The sequence below is a fragment of the Panthera tigris genome, chromosome B3 (assembly GCF_018350195.1).
Source record: "Panthera tigris isolate Pti1 chromosome B3, P.tigris_Pti1_mat1.1, whole genome shotgun sequence".
Lineage (NCBI taxonomy): Eukaryota > Metazoa > Chordata > Mammalia > Carnivora > Felidae > Panthera > Panthera tigris.
Window position 1 is genome coordinate 110,429,812 of NC_056665.1, and position 16,431 is coordinate 110,446,242.

At 53.6% G+C, this 16,431-nt stretch overlaps 1 protein-coding gene across 2 annotated transcripts in view; it reads right to left on the bottom strand.

Annotated features, from left to right (window-relative positions):
- The window catches only part of SPTB (spectrin beta, erythrocytic), a 149,812-nt gene that overhangs the window by 2,004 nt on the left and 131,377 nt on the right, over window positions 1-16,431 (bottom strand). For both annotated transcript variants that reach the window (XM_042989898.1, XM_042989897.1), the window contains exons 28-36: window positions 16,002-16,246; window positions 14,797-14,935; window positions 14,241-14,325; window positions 13,214-13,410; window positions 12,856-12,905; window positions 12,289-12,367; window positions 2,860-3,110; window positions 370-543; window positions 91-133 (exon numbers count right to left, since the gene is read on the bottom strand). In XM_042989898.1, coding sequence (XP_042845832.1) covers window positions 91-133; window positions 370-543; window positions 2,860-3,110; window positions 12,289-12,367; window positions 12,856-12,905; window positions 13,214-13,410; window positions 14,241-14,325; window positions 14,797-14,935; window positions 16,002-16,246 — 1,263 coding nt within the window. The remainder of the gene's footprint in view (window positions 1-90; window positions 134-369; window positions 544-2,859; window positions 3,111-12,288; window positions 12,368-12,855; window positions 12,906-13,213; window positions 13,411-14,240; window positions 14,326-14,796; window positions 14,936-16,001; window positions 16,247-16,431) is intronic.

Sequence of the window (16,431 nt, forward strand, 5' to 3'; positions counted from 1 at the left end):
CCACAAAGGAGGGGGGTGCCCCTGGGACTTCTGAGGGAGCCACCTGCTGCTTTGTCAGCAGGAGTCTGGGCTAGGCTGCCCTGTACTTACCTCATCCTTGCCATGGAAGAGCCACTCGCTGCCATTGCTCAGCCTAGGACAAAAAAAAGTTTCCTGCCATGTGGCCACCTCTGCCTGGACAGAGGGCTGGCTCATCCCACAGACCCGAGCCTCCCCCTGACCACAACCCTCAGAGGCAGGTAAAAATCTGGACCATCAGCCTCTTTGACAAATGCTAGGCCTGGAGCTGGTCTCCTACAGGGGCCCCTGTCCAGCCACTGATGCCAAACTAAGCCTGCAGGGAATGGGCATGGGCCAGGAGGGCCTCACCTCAGCTTGAAGACATGCTTCTTCTTCTTATAGTTGGCAGCAATCTCACAGATGGCGTGTCTCAGGGCCAGGGGTTCCTCCCCATGGTAGGGCACCCCCAGGGCCAGGTTCTTGGCGTCCTTGTAGAAGGTCAGTTCGCTGTTCCGGAGAACACAGTACAGGTTGTTCCAGGACCTGTGAAAACAGGCAGGTCCCCCACGGTCTGGTTATGACAGTTCTGTAATGAATTCTAGCTTTACCATTTTGTAAAAAATTAGTATACTAGGGGCGCCTGGGTGGCCCATTTTGTTGGGCATCTGACTCTTGGTTTTGGCTCAGGGCATGATCTTGCGGTTTCATGGGTTTGAGCCCCACATCAGGCTCTGTGCTGGCGGCATGGAGACTGCTTGGGATTCTCTCTCTCCCCCTCTCTACTCCTCCCCCACTCCTGCTGTCTCAATCTCTCTCAAAATAAACTTACAAAAAAAATAGTAACACATTTTATGGTTAAGAAAGGAAATAAAAATCATCTGCCTGTAATTCCACCATCAAAAGCTACTGTTAACATTTTACATATTCTAGTCTTTTCTATTCACACATTCACATTTTCTTCTATTCACATATATAATGAAAATTGGGTTATACTGAATATTTAATTTCATATCCTGCTTTTATCTATATCCTTTTAAGATTAACACTATATCATGAGTGTTTTCCCATATCCTTCAAATCTTTCCCCAAAATAATTTTGAATGCTATCTGGTATCCCACCATATATACAAATAATCCCTTTATTGGTGGGCCTTGTAATTACTGGAAATTCAAACAGTGCAGTTTAAACAGCAATGGGATAAACATTCATGCATAAATGTTTGCTATAGCTCTGATCTTACCTCGAGATAAATTTCTAAAAGTAGAATTATTGAGTCTAAGACCAATAGTGTAAACTTAACCTTGCAAAGCACTTGAGCATCCATTAGCATGTTTGATCCTTACCACACAACTGTGAAGTGAACAGAGCAGGGTTTTGTCGATGGAGATATGCACGGTATACTGCACCAGCACTTTTTAAAGATACATATTTGTGCAAATCAAGACTCAGCTGATGTTTGGGAGATGAGCTCATAAGCTAATGTGTGGGCTGACCTGAGCTCCTTGACTGGCCAATGGGAAACAGGTTGCCTTTTTACCTCTCACAGTAATGAATGCTGGGAAACATTAAGCTTTTCTTATTCCTCCTCCTCTTCCTTCGCCCCCCCCCCCGCCCCTCCCCCCCGCCCGCCTCCCAACCCCCATTGCTCTCTTTCTCCTCCCTCCCTCTGGAAGGCAGGAAGGTGAAGAATTTGGGGGCACATGGGGAAGAAGGACTGCAAGTTCAGAGAGAGAACTTGACCTGTACTGTATAAGCTGGCTGCAGAGCCATTTTTACAGAGCCCAGCTTTCTGACACCCAGAGGGAGATCCTCCAGGAAGGGTCAGGGACCTTTCCTCTAGCCTTCACCACCTTCCTTGAGCTTGTAGCCCAAGTAAGGCAGTTGCTGAGAAGGACCTGGGTCTTATCCTGCCTTAAACAAATGACTTAACTTCTCTGAAATTCTGTTTTTCTATCTGGAAAATAGAATCTTCAATAGCACAGAGCAGTTGTGAAGATTTTTAGCATGGCAGGTGCTCAGTTTCTCCTTTTCTGGTGGACTCTGTATAAACAATAGACTTCTTCAGGGTGGTTGGTCCCCCAAATTCATTTTTGAAATTTGAATTCGTTTTTTAGCCTGTCTCCCCAGTACGGGCTCTGTATGCAGCCCTGGAGCCCTGGGAATGTGGCTCCTTCAACCTCTCAAAGCTGTCCTGTGTCCCTGGGACCCTGGAAAGCTCCCCAAAAAACAGAGGCCCCCAGGGACCTTGGGTAGAAGCAGCTCTGGACAGACCGAATTCAAGGACATAACTGCCTCAGGGCCAGGAAAGGGCACAGCCTTCGAATGAGTTCCTCAGGGTCACAGAATTGCTGTATGACAGCACTGGGAAGGACCTCCAGAAGGCATGTATGCCAACCCCATTCTTCTTCCTCTCCTATTTTACAGCGGGGGAAACTGAGGCCCAGATTTGCTAAAAAGTGGGACTTGGTCAAGGATATGTTGTTAGTGCCAAGACGTACCTACCTGTTACCCAGCCCTGGATTAAGAAAAACTAGTATTATTGAGAACCTACTCTGTGTCAGGCTCAGTATCTGTACCCAAGAGGCATGCTATCATCATCGTTATCCCTGTTTTGCAAACGGGGAAACGAAGGCTGAGTAACTTGTACGAGGGCGTAGGATTTGAACTCAGGACTGGAACTGAAGATAGGCTTTTCCCATCGTGCCAAGTAGCCCCTAGGCTGGCCCAAAGGGGTGCTCAGACCGGAGACAAAGGGCACCCTCTCTCCCAACACATACCCATGCTGCTGAGGCTCTGTTGGTGGAGAAGTCCTTGGGAACCGCCCCCCCCCCCCCCAGCAGGTGGCCCCTGCCTCATACCTGTTGGATGCCTTCTTATTGGGCCCCTCCAGGTCATGCTTTCGGCCCAGGTAGCCCTCCATCTGCACGCTGTACCCGTGGTCCCGCTGGGCTGGCAGCATTGTAGGTTCGTCACCCTCGCTCAGAGGCGTGTCCAGGACTTTATAGAGAGGCTCGGTGGTGGGCCTCTCATCCCCACTGGATTTCTCCTCCTGTGGCCCTGGAGGGGGTGGCGGCTGCAGGTCCTGAGGCCACTGCCTCTCTTCTTCCCCCTGCTCAGGGTCATATGGGAGGAGCACACCTTGCTGGGGGTTCAGACCCAGGGGTGGCTACTGGGCAGGATTGGGAAGTCTGAGGCCCCCTCCTGACCTTGCTTCCTTACTGCTGTGTGCCTCCTGGTTTTCCCTTGATTTGCTGAGCCACCTGGTCTGCTTCTCTTAGACCCCGCCCATGCCTCTGGTTCCATTCCCACTCCCTCACCTTTCAATATAGTGACAGGAGGTTCTTAGAATGAGCTGAGGGGCCTAGGTGATGATTTCACTGCTGGGGGTTTCCAATGCAGCTGGCAAAGCCCTGGATCACTGCTGGTTCCAGGCCCCCCACCCCTGCTTCAGCAGAGGTGCTCCGACTCCAACTGAGTTGTATATAGGCTCTGGCAAGATTGCATAAGAAAGGTGCTATTCAACTGGAGCGTTGAATGGGAACTCTGCTGGTACCTGCTCTGGCTAAGGCCCCAGAGCTAAGGGGTCAGGCCCTCAGTCCCCCTACCACCTTACAAAGGGAGAACCTAGATCCTCCCGGGTCAAGGTGCAGGACCAACTGGCCCTGCTCCCACCACTGGACAGGGATTTGTTGGGAGTAGGGCAGTGTTTCCTAACCCTGGTTGCCTTCTACAGTCCCCAACTTCAAAATACACCCTGGAGTGGGGTCAGCACATTGGTATTTCTGAATAAGCTTTTCATGCTCTCTAATGCTGAAGTGGAGAATCCCCAGGTTAGGAGCCATCGCCCCAGGGAAAAGCTGTGGCTTTTACCTCTCCGCACTTCCCTTTGTAGGGTGGGGTGCTCCTGCCCCTACCCAGCCCAACGAGGGGCCTCCATGCCCAGGAGAAGGGGAGCCGACCTATACCCCAGCCGACCTATACCAACGCAGAGGCATTGGTGATCTGCCTTTGTGCCCTGTTGCAGAAGAGGGGAGGATGGATGAGGATGGATGAGGGTAGCAGGGGAGGCAGCCAGCCTCTCCCTGCCAGGTAGGGCACAGAGGAGTGTGTGCCAAATGGGCACCAATGCAGGCAGCCTAGCTTGAGCCATCTGGCCAGGACCCTGTCTCCAAGGCCTGACTATTGGAGACCTCACAGCACCAGGTGGGAAGGGTCCTATGCCACGTCTGGATGCCTGAAGGACCAAGGACATCACCCAGGAGGATCAGAACCTCCCCACGCAGTAGAGACTGCCCCCTTTTCTACTCCCTACTTCTTGCCCCACAACTGAAGGTGGAGGCCTGGAGTAGCCAGAGAAGAGCAGAGACCCTGTGCTCCCCATTGTGGGTCCTTTAGACCACGGATCAAACCTGAAATAGAGAAATGGAGGATGAGAGAATGTGGACACTACACTGGATAGCAGATTGAAGGTTTAAACTGAAACAGACTGGGTAGGCTTTTCAGCAGATGGAAGTGACCAAGGATTGCCTGAGATGGTACGAAGGAATAGAAGGAGAGGCTCAATGGAGAGGTCTGAGGCAGTGATTGGAGGAAAGATAAAGCTGGTCATGTTTGTATTCCATCAAATTAGGACAGTCCAATAAACAGTTTTAAGTTGGCAGTCCAGTAAGATCTCATTTAAATAAAGGATAACATGACTGAAAAGTTTGAAAACCACTAACCTAGTCTACTGCCTTCAATCTACAAGGAGAGGTTAAGTGAGGTTAAGTGACTTACCCAAGGTCACACAGCTAACAGGTATCAAAAGAGCATGCACTCCAGAATTAGAAAACCTGAGTTTTTATCACATTGTTAGGTCTTTCATCTTTTCCTTAGGGCCCCTTGAGCGCTGTGACTGGTTCACACTCCTCTTTACACATCTGCAGTACTTGTATGTTCAAGTGTCTGCAGTGAGCTAGCACCGGCCACAGGGATTTAGAGGCCTCAAAGCACTGCCTGGGTCATCTAGCAGGGTAGAAGGGCAAAGTTGGCAGGGATGAGCCTGGGAGCCTGGGTTTGGGCTTTTTCTTTGGACTCAATCAAGCCAACCTCTGACTTGGGTATAAAGGTTGGGAGGCGGATTATTAATGCAGAAGGTAAAGCCTCTTTCCACCCCCTACCTCTCCATCTGGCTGCACTGCTCTCCTTCATCCTGGGCCAGGGTGTTCCCTGCACCTGCCATGGGGTGTCAGAGAAGACCCTCTGCCACGTTTGCCTCTCAGCCTCTACCCTCCTAGGACTGGTTTTACTAGGCACTGTCCACATATTCTTCCTATACTTACATTCTCTTAACATTTCTGCACTGTCCTCTGAAAAAAAAAAAAAAAAAAAAAAAAGGCAGATTTTTCCAGGACTGCCTCCCAACTTAATCTCAACCTTTCTTCTGCTTCCTCCTAATGAGTGCCTGACCCACATCCCCTAGCAGGTACGTACAATTCAGAGGACCTGGCCTGTGTGATCAAAAGTTAAATGGCCAGGTCACAGGTTTGTTTTAGAAAATGGGAGTTTCCAATGTATGCAAACATTTCTTCTGTGCCCTTGACTATTCATGTGGAATAGACTGCCCTGAAGGCCAAGGCTGAGAAGGAGCTGAGGGTGAGGGTGAGGGTGAGGGGTAGAAGTGTCTGGCGGCTGCTGGCTGCCTCCCAGGCCCAGAGCTGGCAGTGCTACTCTTCTGGGCTAAGGAAGGAGCCACAGATGAGAAAGATGGGGCGTGGTTTTGGCCAGAGGGACCTTCCTTTCCCAGGCTCCAGGAGGAAATCTTCGTGCTGTCTTCTAAAAGTTGGGGAAGGGAGGGGAGGTGGTGACCATCGTCCTGCTGCTGCCCCCCAAAACCGTGCCATACTTTCATATGGAGATTCTGCCTTGCCCTACAGGGGAGGGGCTGTGGCCCAGAGCTGGCTACTTGTGTGGCTGTAGGGAGAGGCAGGTTCTGCCGACGAAGGGCCCTGGAGAGATGGTCTAAGAGTCCCTTCTGTCCTCTGTGTTGTAAGGTGGAAGGCCTGCTGCTTCAGCCCTTAGATCACAAGGAAGATGCACGGATTATAGCTACAGTGCTGAGGGTGCCTAGCCTGGAAACACCACCCACTGGAGCTGGGGACACTCAAAGAGGGGGACTGGAGGAAATTCTAGGTGTCAGGCTGGAGCAGCTGGGGAGTCTAGACTTTAAGTGGAGGTGACAGCCTGCAGGAGAATGGGCCAAGGTGGGGGCTGGGATATAGGAGGGTGCTGCCTGTAGCATGGAGGTTTGGGGAACAGGTGGGTGAAGCAGGGGCATCTGAGAGGAGGGCGTGTGAGCCAGCTGCTGGGATCATGATGTCAGAGGAGGGCAGGGGGCAGGCAGCATTGGCTGCTGGTAGGGGACATCAGGGGAGGAAAGGCACAGGCAGGAGAGGCTTTTAGGATCTCTCAGGATTGCAGTCAAACGGAGAGGCCCCGGTTCCCGACGGGCAGGAAACAGCCACCTTTTCAGGGTCTTTTCAGCTTGACTTTTTAGCATATTGTCTTCCTAGGAAGCTGGCTTGGGTAGGGGAAGTAGGCAGAGCCTTGAGGGTCTTCTCCACAAAGGAGGCTCAAGAATGGGAGAAGAAGGGGGACAAGATGGGTACATTTCTGCTCTGGACTAAAGGAGATGGAGGCGTGCTTCCATGCCCGGCCGGGGGTGTAGAAGACAGCAGACAGACAACTAACACTCCAGTCCCTGGGAGAAAAATAACCTGGCCTGTGACCACAGGGTGTTTTGGAGTTTCTAGAAGATGCTCAGTGAGCCCAGATGTATTAACAAGCAAGGAAACGCAAGTGAGGGGGCTTGTCCCTAAAGGAGATACTGATAAGTGAGAACCAGGGTGTGAGGGTGCACCCAGGAAGAGGCCATTCCTCCTTGTGATGCGATCGTCTTGCCTGCTGATCTCACGGCAGGGACTCAGCCCAGAGTGTATACGCAGGGGTATCTAGGGAGAGATGCTCCAGGAAGGCTGGTTTGGGAGGGCTCTAGCAATGGGTGTTAGAATTCACATGGAGGATGCTTCATTTAAGAAGATGAAGGACTGTAGTGAGGGACAGACAAAAAATGAAGACTGGAAATAATCTACTAGGTGCCAGATGTTCTACCTACATTCTCTCTTCCAATCCTCACAGTCTGAGGCAAGTATCATCCCTATCCGATTTTACAGATTCGGAAAAGTGGGGTCAGGGAGGAGTAACTTGTTCAGCTGCACATCTAGTGAGCGAGGAGTTGAAGCAGAGCTGTCTGGTCCCTTCCTCCTACGGAATCCTGCTGCAGAAGGGGCGGGGTACTGTTGCTCCAGAGGAGAGAACCTACCAATGTGGTTCCTGCTCTACATTTGTAAGACGAGTCAGAAAACACCTGAACGGGCCAGAAGAGGGGCTTGGTGCTGGACGACACCTACTGCTGGATGCCTTAGGCAACCAAGTCGTGCTTCAACTGGGGTGGGGGGAAGCTGGCCACTTCTGCAGCCGAGAATTGCACTCCCAGTGTCTGATGTCTGGATGCTTGTCCTCTGGGTAAGGGGAGGGAAGGACTGTGGGCAGGCAGGTTGGGAAGACTGTTCAGAAGACAACTGTTTACAAGAGAAGAAAAAGATTGTTGAGTTGAGAGCAGCCAAAGAAATCAAGAGATGGGAAGTCAGGGCGAGCAGAGACAAATGCCTCCAGAGGGAAGGCAGGAGCAGCTGGGGTGGAGAGATGGGATGAGCCCTCAGTCCATCTGAGATGACAACTGGGAAACCAGGGAAGATGACAGGAGGAGCCACCAGGTGAAGTGAGGGAAAAGGAGAGGGGAGTGTGCAGGGTCCCCTCAAACAGGGAGGGGAGGACCTGGTCCACCGCCCTCGTGGATGGGAGGCTTCCTTGGGAGCGGTCTTCACCATTCCTACCACCGGCTCTTCCGGGCCTGCCCTGGAGAAGCTGGTGCCTCCTCCATCCTGCTGTGATTCGGAAAGACTAAAAAGAGTTAGAAGATGCCTCCCCCCCCCCCCCAGATCTTACACCCAGTGGTCAAGTTGGCAGCTTCAAACCCCTTTTCTGAGATGCCTCCAATGTTAACGGAGTTCCGTCCTGAGTCCATCAGTATCTGGGATGCTCTGAAACACAGCTTGGAAGGAAGAATGCAGAGGCAGCCTTTGGAGCAGCCAGGCCAGGAAGATCACATGTGGCTACAGCATGGAAAGCTGGGCACACCCAGTGGTGGACACAGGTCCAGAAAGAGCCTGGAGTATCAGGGTGCAGTGCCAGACTGTAGGCAGACCCCTCCCCACCGCCCCCCACACCCACTGATTCAGGCATCCTGGGGAGACAGGGCCACGCCCAGGTTTAGGGGAAAACAGAGACCTTTCCAGGTCCCTTCTGCTCATTAGGAACAAATAGGATTCGCACAGGCTGAAAAATGCCTGAAGCAGCAAGCAGTTCCTTTGGGCCTCACGGGGCGGGGAGAAAGGACTGGAACACTTGCTCGGGCAAGAAGAGACACAGCTGCTCCACACATCCCCACATCCCTTCCATCCAAGGACGTGGAGCCTGGCCTCTGGTTGCTGATTACAGCTTCAGGTTGCCTGCCAGGAGGGCTGTTCTGAGGAGAGCTTAGGGGGTGGGGGGTGGGGGTAAGGGCGACAGCTGCTGGAGCCAGCCAGGCACCTTCTGAAAGGTATGCCCACTCAGCTCCTGGGGCACGTCCCTCCCATTTCCAAGCGCTGGTTACTGCCCTCAAGCTACAGCAACCTCTGAAATTCTGGAAGGGAGAGGCGAGGGACCTAGACTCCCCACATTTACCCCTAATGAGATGCCCGTCCTCTCCCAGGCAGCCAGCTGCAGGCAGTCTTGGAAGGTCATGGTAAGAGTGACGTCTGTGAGCTGCACTTGGGTAAGAATCTTTCCTGACAACCTGATGAAGGGACCTGATAATGACCAGCACCCAGCAGTTGCTTTCCAGAGTAGCCTCAAGTTCCAGAGGCTGACAGGGCACGACCACATGGTGAACACTGAAGACTGCCTCTTTCTTGTTGTCACAGCCCTTCAGAGCACCAGTACCTCTCAGGGATGCCATTCACATTGTCACAGCTGTCCCGTTGGGAGAATTCCTCAAGCAGGCCCCAATTCCCACCCCAAAGCCAAGAACTGGATGCCATGCACAGAAGACATCCCAGCACTGTTGGCTGGGACCTTTAAGCCTGGAGTGATCTGAAATGACCTGGATCCTCTGCAGTACCATTTTCCCCCGTGAAATCAATCACAACCTTTCAACAATCAACACCTCCCTGCAGATGCACTGGGGATTCTGAGGCACCCAGGGCCTGGGAGATGAGAATGCTTAGCAAGAACCCCAGGCCCTTCCCACAGCCACCCCCAGGATGAAGGGACACATACAGGCAGGGGGTACTGGGGTGACAGTGCCAGGCACTGAGAGGAAGGGGAACGCTCAGCCTGCTGCCAGGCCCCCATCCAGTGCCCCGGGGCCATCTTCAGGGCATAGACTTTGGCAGGAGCTGAGGCCCAACCCTGCCTCTCTTTCCCAAGCCAAGGACAAAGGCAAATACCCCAGCCCTTTGCCTCTTCTTTCCCATCCAGCCTCATACCAGCTAGCACCTGACAAGCTAACAGGCTCCTTAGAATTAAGGATGGGACCAGAGGAAAGTGGGGAAACCCATCTCTCCCAGCCCCTCCCTTTATTTAAGTATATTGTTGATATACAGGAACGTTCTGGACTTTCTGCAATCCCAAAGAGGGCTTTATAAGGGTGAGGAGACCCAGGACAATTAGGTGGTTTGTATAAAATCATACAGGAAGGTTCTAGCAGCATTAAGGACTAGAACCCAATGTCCTGACTTCCACTCCAGAAGTTTGGCTTTTGTGATACCTTATTTTTTTCTGCTTGGCCTCACGCACACACTTACATACTTACCTGTATGAAAGGACCAGATTTTTTTACCAGAACGTGCTGTGATGTGGAAAGGTGGTGAGGGAGGCAATCAATTGTACAATGATGTATTTGAGGAAAAGATGGACGTGGAATGTACTCCAGTCCGTGTGTGTATCTGCGTGTGCTTTTGCAAACACCTGGAAAGGGGGGGTACCGAGCTGGGGCCTGCAGGGTGGCCACCCGTGGTGCGTAGCAGGTGTCTGGTCCACTCCCATCTGTTCCCCCAAGCAGGAAGCCAGCATGCACTAGTGATGGGTTTCACATAAAGCAGCACCACATGGATCGATTCTACAGGGCACCCACACCAGGCCACACACATGGGACAGCGTGAGAGCCACCCTAACCCAGGCCCGGCCGGGGAGAAGGCTCAGCACACTGCCAGCCCTTCCTGGGAGAGGCCAGTGGTTTCTGAAAAGGTGTCCCAGCCTGTGTGGGACCCATTTTCCTCTCTTCTCATATCAAAGACCGACTGGGTATCACACCCTCCCTTGGAGTTTTGTAGATCCTCATAAAACCCAACAAAGGGCTCAGAAAGGAGAAGCGGCAGGAAATTTGTTTCCATGAGGCCTCAGGCCTGGTATTCACTTGATTTGCCATCTGGATTCTTCCTGTAGCAAACACAGGCATCCTCCCATTTGACGGAGTGGCTGGCTCTTGGGAAGGGTCTCAGATGTGGGTTCGTTCCCACCTTCCAGAGATACTCAGGTCCAAGCAGGTTTTATTCCCCCAAACCCAGGGACATTCAGGTGTTGGATGGAGGCAGCTCTGACGCACACGTAATTACATTTGCACAGACGTACATGACACAGACAATGGAGTTGCTCAGGTGGCCACAAAGGAGCCCACAGACCGGGGACACCACTGCACGTAAAGACACACAGGGACGCACAGCCGAAGCACAGGAGGTGCCTGACAGTCCCAGCCCCAGTGTCCACAGTTCGGGCAGCCCTCAAGTTCTCTCTCCTTCCGGCGGGGGCTGTTTCAGGCAAAAGGGGCTGGGACCAAGTCCGCCAGAGATCCCACATGCGGTGATGGGAGCTTCAGAGGGCACTTCTGGGAAGGACCCTCCATTGGGAGCCCAGGAATGCCCTCTGCTGGACATGAAGGGCTGGTGCAGCTCAGAAAGGGACTCCGGCCAGGCTGGAGGCAGCAGAGGGAGCTCAGAGTGTGGAAGAGTGTGTGAGTGTGAGTGTGTGTGGCTCTCAGGGGTGTGAGAAGGGCTGACAGACCTGACAGGGATTGTGCACAGGAAATAATCACTGTATGTGCATTTTTCTGGGGTGGTGCACGTATCAGAAATTTCCACCTAGAATGCCAATTTCCCTTAAAGGTTCAGGCAAGCTTTACCGGGCAACTAGAGAGGTGGGGTGCATGCATTGGTGAGCCATGCAAGGCACGTGCCGAAGTCTTGTCTTCTTCTCCGCCGCTCCCCAGGGCATTTCTCCAAAACCTAGGTTACAGCCTTACCCGGCTCCCGGTACAGACACCCTGGGTCTTTTCAGCTTATGGACCTATTCCTTCCTGAAGACTTGTGCCCCAAGCCTCCAGCAGCTGGTTTGTCTTGGACCCTCCCAACACCTCCGTCAGCCAGGACTCTGATGCACCCTACTTTCCTACAAGTTTGGGGGACTGGCCCTGTGACCCAGAAGCCCTGGTGCTCTCCTTCAGTCCTGCACAGCTCCTTGAAGTCTGTTCCTGCTTCAGAGCCAGCTCCATATCCAAACCCACTGACTCACAGGCATCAGGCCTGGGAGCAGCAAAGGGAAGGAGGCTCTGTGTAGGAGGGAGGGATCTGCTAGAGGGTGGCTGTCCCCGCTCCACTGCCCTAAATGTCTGTGGCTGGCGCAGGCGGGATCAGATGGTCTATTTGTGCATGTGAGAGAGAGAGAGAGAGAGAGCGCGCGCGCGCGCACATGTGCGTGTTCAGGGCCTACTGTGTGAAGGATGGACTGAGAGGGAAAATGGGAAAAAGAATGATGTGTAAAAATAAACCTTCCCTGGATAAACTGTTTCCCCTAATGTAGATGGTGATGTATTTATACAATAAAATTTATTAGACTAGATAATACCAAACTAATAGAGTCATATGAGTGGGCGGGCATGTCAGTTTCTTCTGGGTTGAAGGAAGGAGGCCAATTATTCTAGAGATTAAGGAAACCTAAGTTAAAAAGGAAGACTGATCTGAAGGAGGAGTCTGGAAGGCTGGGCGGTGTGCGCCTGTCCTCGCCTTCTGCCTCGGCTGAGCCTAGTAGGGATGAGCAGGTTCTGGCAGCAATGACTCCCAGGAACCAGACAAACCAGACAGGAAACTGACCGGGGATGTCCTCTCGGTGGCTGCGCGATGCGGACCTCGGGGAGCCTCCCCTGCTGTCTCGCCTTCCTCCTCTTGAGGCCTAGAGAGGACACAGCCCCTCTTTAGAAACCACCTCCCTGAGGCCGATGCCTACCCCCAAGGCACACACATCAGCTATCTCCTGGTCCAGGCCTCCTGGCAACAGGCACTTAGCAAGGAGCTGCTTAATCTGAAGAGTTATGGCAGATACTTCAGAAACGGACATGGTCGTGCACAAAATGGCCTCTCAGGCACGTGTGCAGGTGGTGCCCAGAGCAGGGGAGGTGATTCTTCAGCAGCCACTGCTCTCTACCCATTTCTGCCTGTACCCCTAGATTCGAGGGAAACAAAAGCTCCTCTCTGCCTTTAAGCTACAGACACTCCAGATTTCTCTGGCTAGTGGCCCAGGTGTGAGAGGTCACATGTGCACTGTTAAAACATCAGGGGGCCTGTTTCTGATTAAAAAAGTACCCTCCCTCTCCCTTCCCATCCATCCTCCTTGGCAGAATGCTCCTGCTGGGTCTACCGCCTGGCCCTCGCCATACTTACCCAGGCTCCTCCTCAGGTCTCTCTGGGGTCTGGCGTTCTTTTAGCTCAAGCTAGGGGAAGAAAAAGGCCCAGAGTATCAGAGCAGTCACAGAGAAGAGCTTGCCGTTAGACCAACTTTCTCTACAGATGGCTCCCAATACACCTGGTGTTTGTTCCTTTTGAAAATACTTACCCCTTTTGCCTTTCACATTCAAAAGTACTTTCTACCTCTCCCCTTTCCTTCCCACTCTCCCCCTTGCCAAGCCTCTTACACTGTCCATGGGTGCCTAATAATGGGCTCAGAGTTCTTGACTTGAGATAACCACCTCCCCCCCAGGGGTGGCTGCTGAGAGCCTCCCAGCGCCCGTTCCCAGCTCACCGTAGTGGGCTTCTCCAGGGCCGCAAAGCGCTCCGCCCAGCTGGCTGTGGATTTCTCAAAGGCTTCATGCCTCTTGATAAGCTTTTCCACACTATCCACCGTGTGTCCAAAGTCCCGGCTGGCCAGGTAGGGCTCCTGGGCGATCAACCACGCTTCGGCCACAGAGGCGTCCCTCGAGAACTGGCACACTTCCAGTACTGCCACGGGGAACAAGCCACAGATACCCCCACAAGGCCCAGGGGCCTGTTAGCACCCAATGGGGGGCTGCTCAGCAGACAGGGAGCTAGCGGTCAGGCAGGAGGCCCGCACGGGTGCCGGTGAATTACGCGGACACCCTGCTCCGTGGTGACCTGCGCCAGAAACCACTCTATCCCCACGCCACACCAGGCCCCTTCCTCATCTCTACCCAGAGTTACATTTGAAAAACACGTTAATCAGAACTCAAATTTGAAAACAAAATGTAATTTAGAGGTCTCCTCTTGAGGAGCAGCCTTTTGCCCTGAACACCCTCTCTTCCCAGCCCGCGGCTATCTCACATAATCATGCACAAGCAGCCATGGGCCCTTGTAGGCCTTCCTGGCTTGTGCGTGCCTCCTCCCTGAGTGGCAGGGTTTTCCACCTCTCCTGTCGCCAGCTGAGGAGGACAGAGCTCTTTCTGTGCCTGACACGCCTCAGATCAAACATGCAGGAAGCTCTAGAGCCTTACCCCGTGACCACCCCCCACCCCCAGATTACAGCTCTACAGGGACACCAGCCTGGGACGAGGCGGCAGCACCTTCCCAGCTCAGGTTCTACCCAGACCTGGGCGAGCCCGAGGGCGAGCAGGGAGAAGGCATGCTGGCGAGTGAGAGGTGGGCTTCCAGCAGCCTGTCCACAGGTCTGTGTGGACCCCAGAACCTTGCAGATGAGTGGTGCTGCAGGGGGCGGGGGCTCATCTCCAGGCAGTGAAAGTCACCCCTCTGTGCCCCTACCTCAGCAGGCATCTGCACCCCCTCCCCCGCAGGTTCTGGGTCCCAGAGGTACTCACACATGCGGAGCCGCTCCCAGCGGGCCTCCCACCTCTCGTTCATCTCCTTCCTCCTGTAGAGCACCTGCTTCAGTTTCTCGCTGATCTGGGGGAAGGAAGGGAGAATCACTCAGGCTTTGGGAAACCTTTCCCCTGTCTGGGATGGTATGCAAATGGATCCTGCAAAGCATGCTGGGTTTGGTCACATGGATCTGGCTTCAAGTCTGGCCCTGCCACTTGCCAGCTGTGCAACCCTGGGCAAGTTACTTAACCTCTCTGAGGCACATGTGCCTCACCCTAGGAAATGGGTGTTGCCAATCCCACATGTGTGCATGTCATGGTTGGTTAGGCGGGTTGTGAGACTGCTCTCCACTGCTAAGCTGCCAACCTTGGATGGGTTTGGTGAGGCTCTAATCCCTGGGCCTGCACACAGCCCTGATGCTCCATGAGTGAAAGAAAGAGGAGTCTCCTCAGAGAAACCATGGCCCCCAGCACCTTCCCCAGGAAGCTGTCTGGCCCAGCAAGAGTGAGGGCAAGGACACGGAGGGGCTCATCTTCACCCCACTGTCCTTCTCACCTCCTCCGAGGCCTGGTGCTGCCTCTGCAGCAGGGACTCGCCCAGCTCCAGGCAGGCGCTAAAGTTCTTGCTCCGGGTTTCAATCTCTGCCTTGATGCCCTGGTGATACTTCATGAGCAGCTCCACCGAGGAGACGTCCCTGGGGAAGGGGGGAGGGTCAGGAATCGAGGAGGGAGTTTGGGGGAAGAAGGAAACTCTGGGTGACTCTGGCCTGCCTGATGCCAAGTCCTGACTGGAGAGGGCCACCCCCTGCCTGCCTGAGAGTCTGAACACACTTCCTCCTCTCTCTCTGGGCAGCCTAGCCCCAGCAGGAACACTGATGCCCTGGTGTCTGCCGTTGGTCAGTTGGCATGGGATAGGCGGGGGATTTGGGAACCCCCAAAGAAGCCTGAGAACATTATTTGACAACAAAAAGGAATAAAGTACCGACACATCCTACAACATGGATGAACCTTAGAAAGATTGTGCCAGGTGAAAGAAGCCAATCATGAAAGACCACATAATGTAGAATTCCTTTTCTATGAGCAGTCTAGTATAGGCAAATCTAGAGAGACAGAAAGCAGATTCGTGGTCGCCAGGGGCTGGGGGAGGAGGAAATCATGGGGTGATGACTGCCAAAGAGTACAGGGTCTCTTTTAGGGGTGATGAAAATCTTCTAAACTTGGATTGTAGTGATGGTTGCAAAAAACCCCCCTGGATGGGGCACTTTAAAAGGCTGAATTATACGGTATGTGAGTTACTCCAGGGTAACAATGTTAAATATAAAGGCTTGGCCATCAGGATGGGCACCCTAGGACACAGGGACAGAGGTGGGCTGGTGACCATTGCCTTTCATGGACAATGAGCTCCTTCCTGAGCTCCCCAGCCCAGCACTGGGGGGAAGAGTGCACAGTCTCGGACCTGCCCAGCTTCGGGTACGTGAAGTGCTTTTTTTCACTGACAGCTGTGGTCCTCGCCCTGCCGTCAGATCTGAATGGCAGAGGTCTTCCTCGCCACTCTCAGGGCTCCCTTCACTCTGAAGTGCTTGGTCCCCCCCACTAGAAGCTGAGCCACTCAGTTTCTGCCCAGGCCCAGCCTCAGGTGCCCCCACAGTCCAGGACTGTCTCTCCAAGGAGGAGTAGTGCCCCGAGGGCAGCACACTGGTCCGCCAGCCTCTGGGACCAAGTGGCTGAGGAGAGGGGCTGCCTTGAGGACGTCCCCCTTACCTGGGCCTCTCCTGGGTCTCAATCTGCCGGATGATGCCCTCCATCCAGGAGAGGAGGTCTCGGACCATGCTCAAGAAGCGGAATTTGTCTGCCGTGTCCACCAGCTGGGTACGGCGTCCCGCACAGGCGTCGAGCAGTGCTTGCCACGCAGCAGACACCTCCTGCTCCTTGTTCTGGATGGCATCTGCTTTTTCCCCAGCATATGCTGTCTGCAGGCGGGTGGCCACGTCCTGGAACTGCTGTACCTGTGGTCGGGCGAAATTGGACGTTGTTCTCCAGAAAGACGTGTCTTGGGCCTCTGATGGGCAAGGGCAAGGGATCTGTCTCCTCCTGGTCTCCCTCCCCAGGGCTCTTCTAGAAGGCAAGATCTTCAGCCTCCCACCAACACTGGGGGAAAAGGCACCTTGTTTTGGCCTCTATGGACCCATGC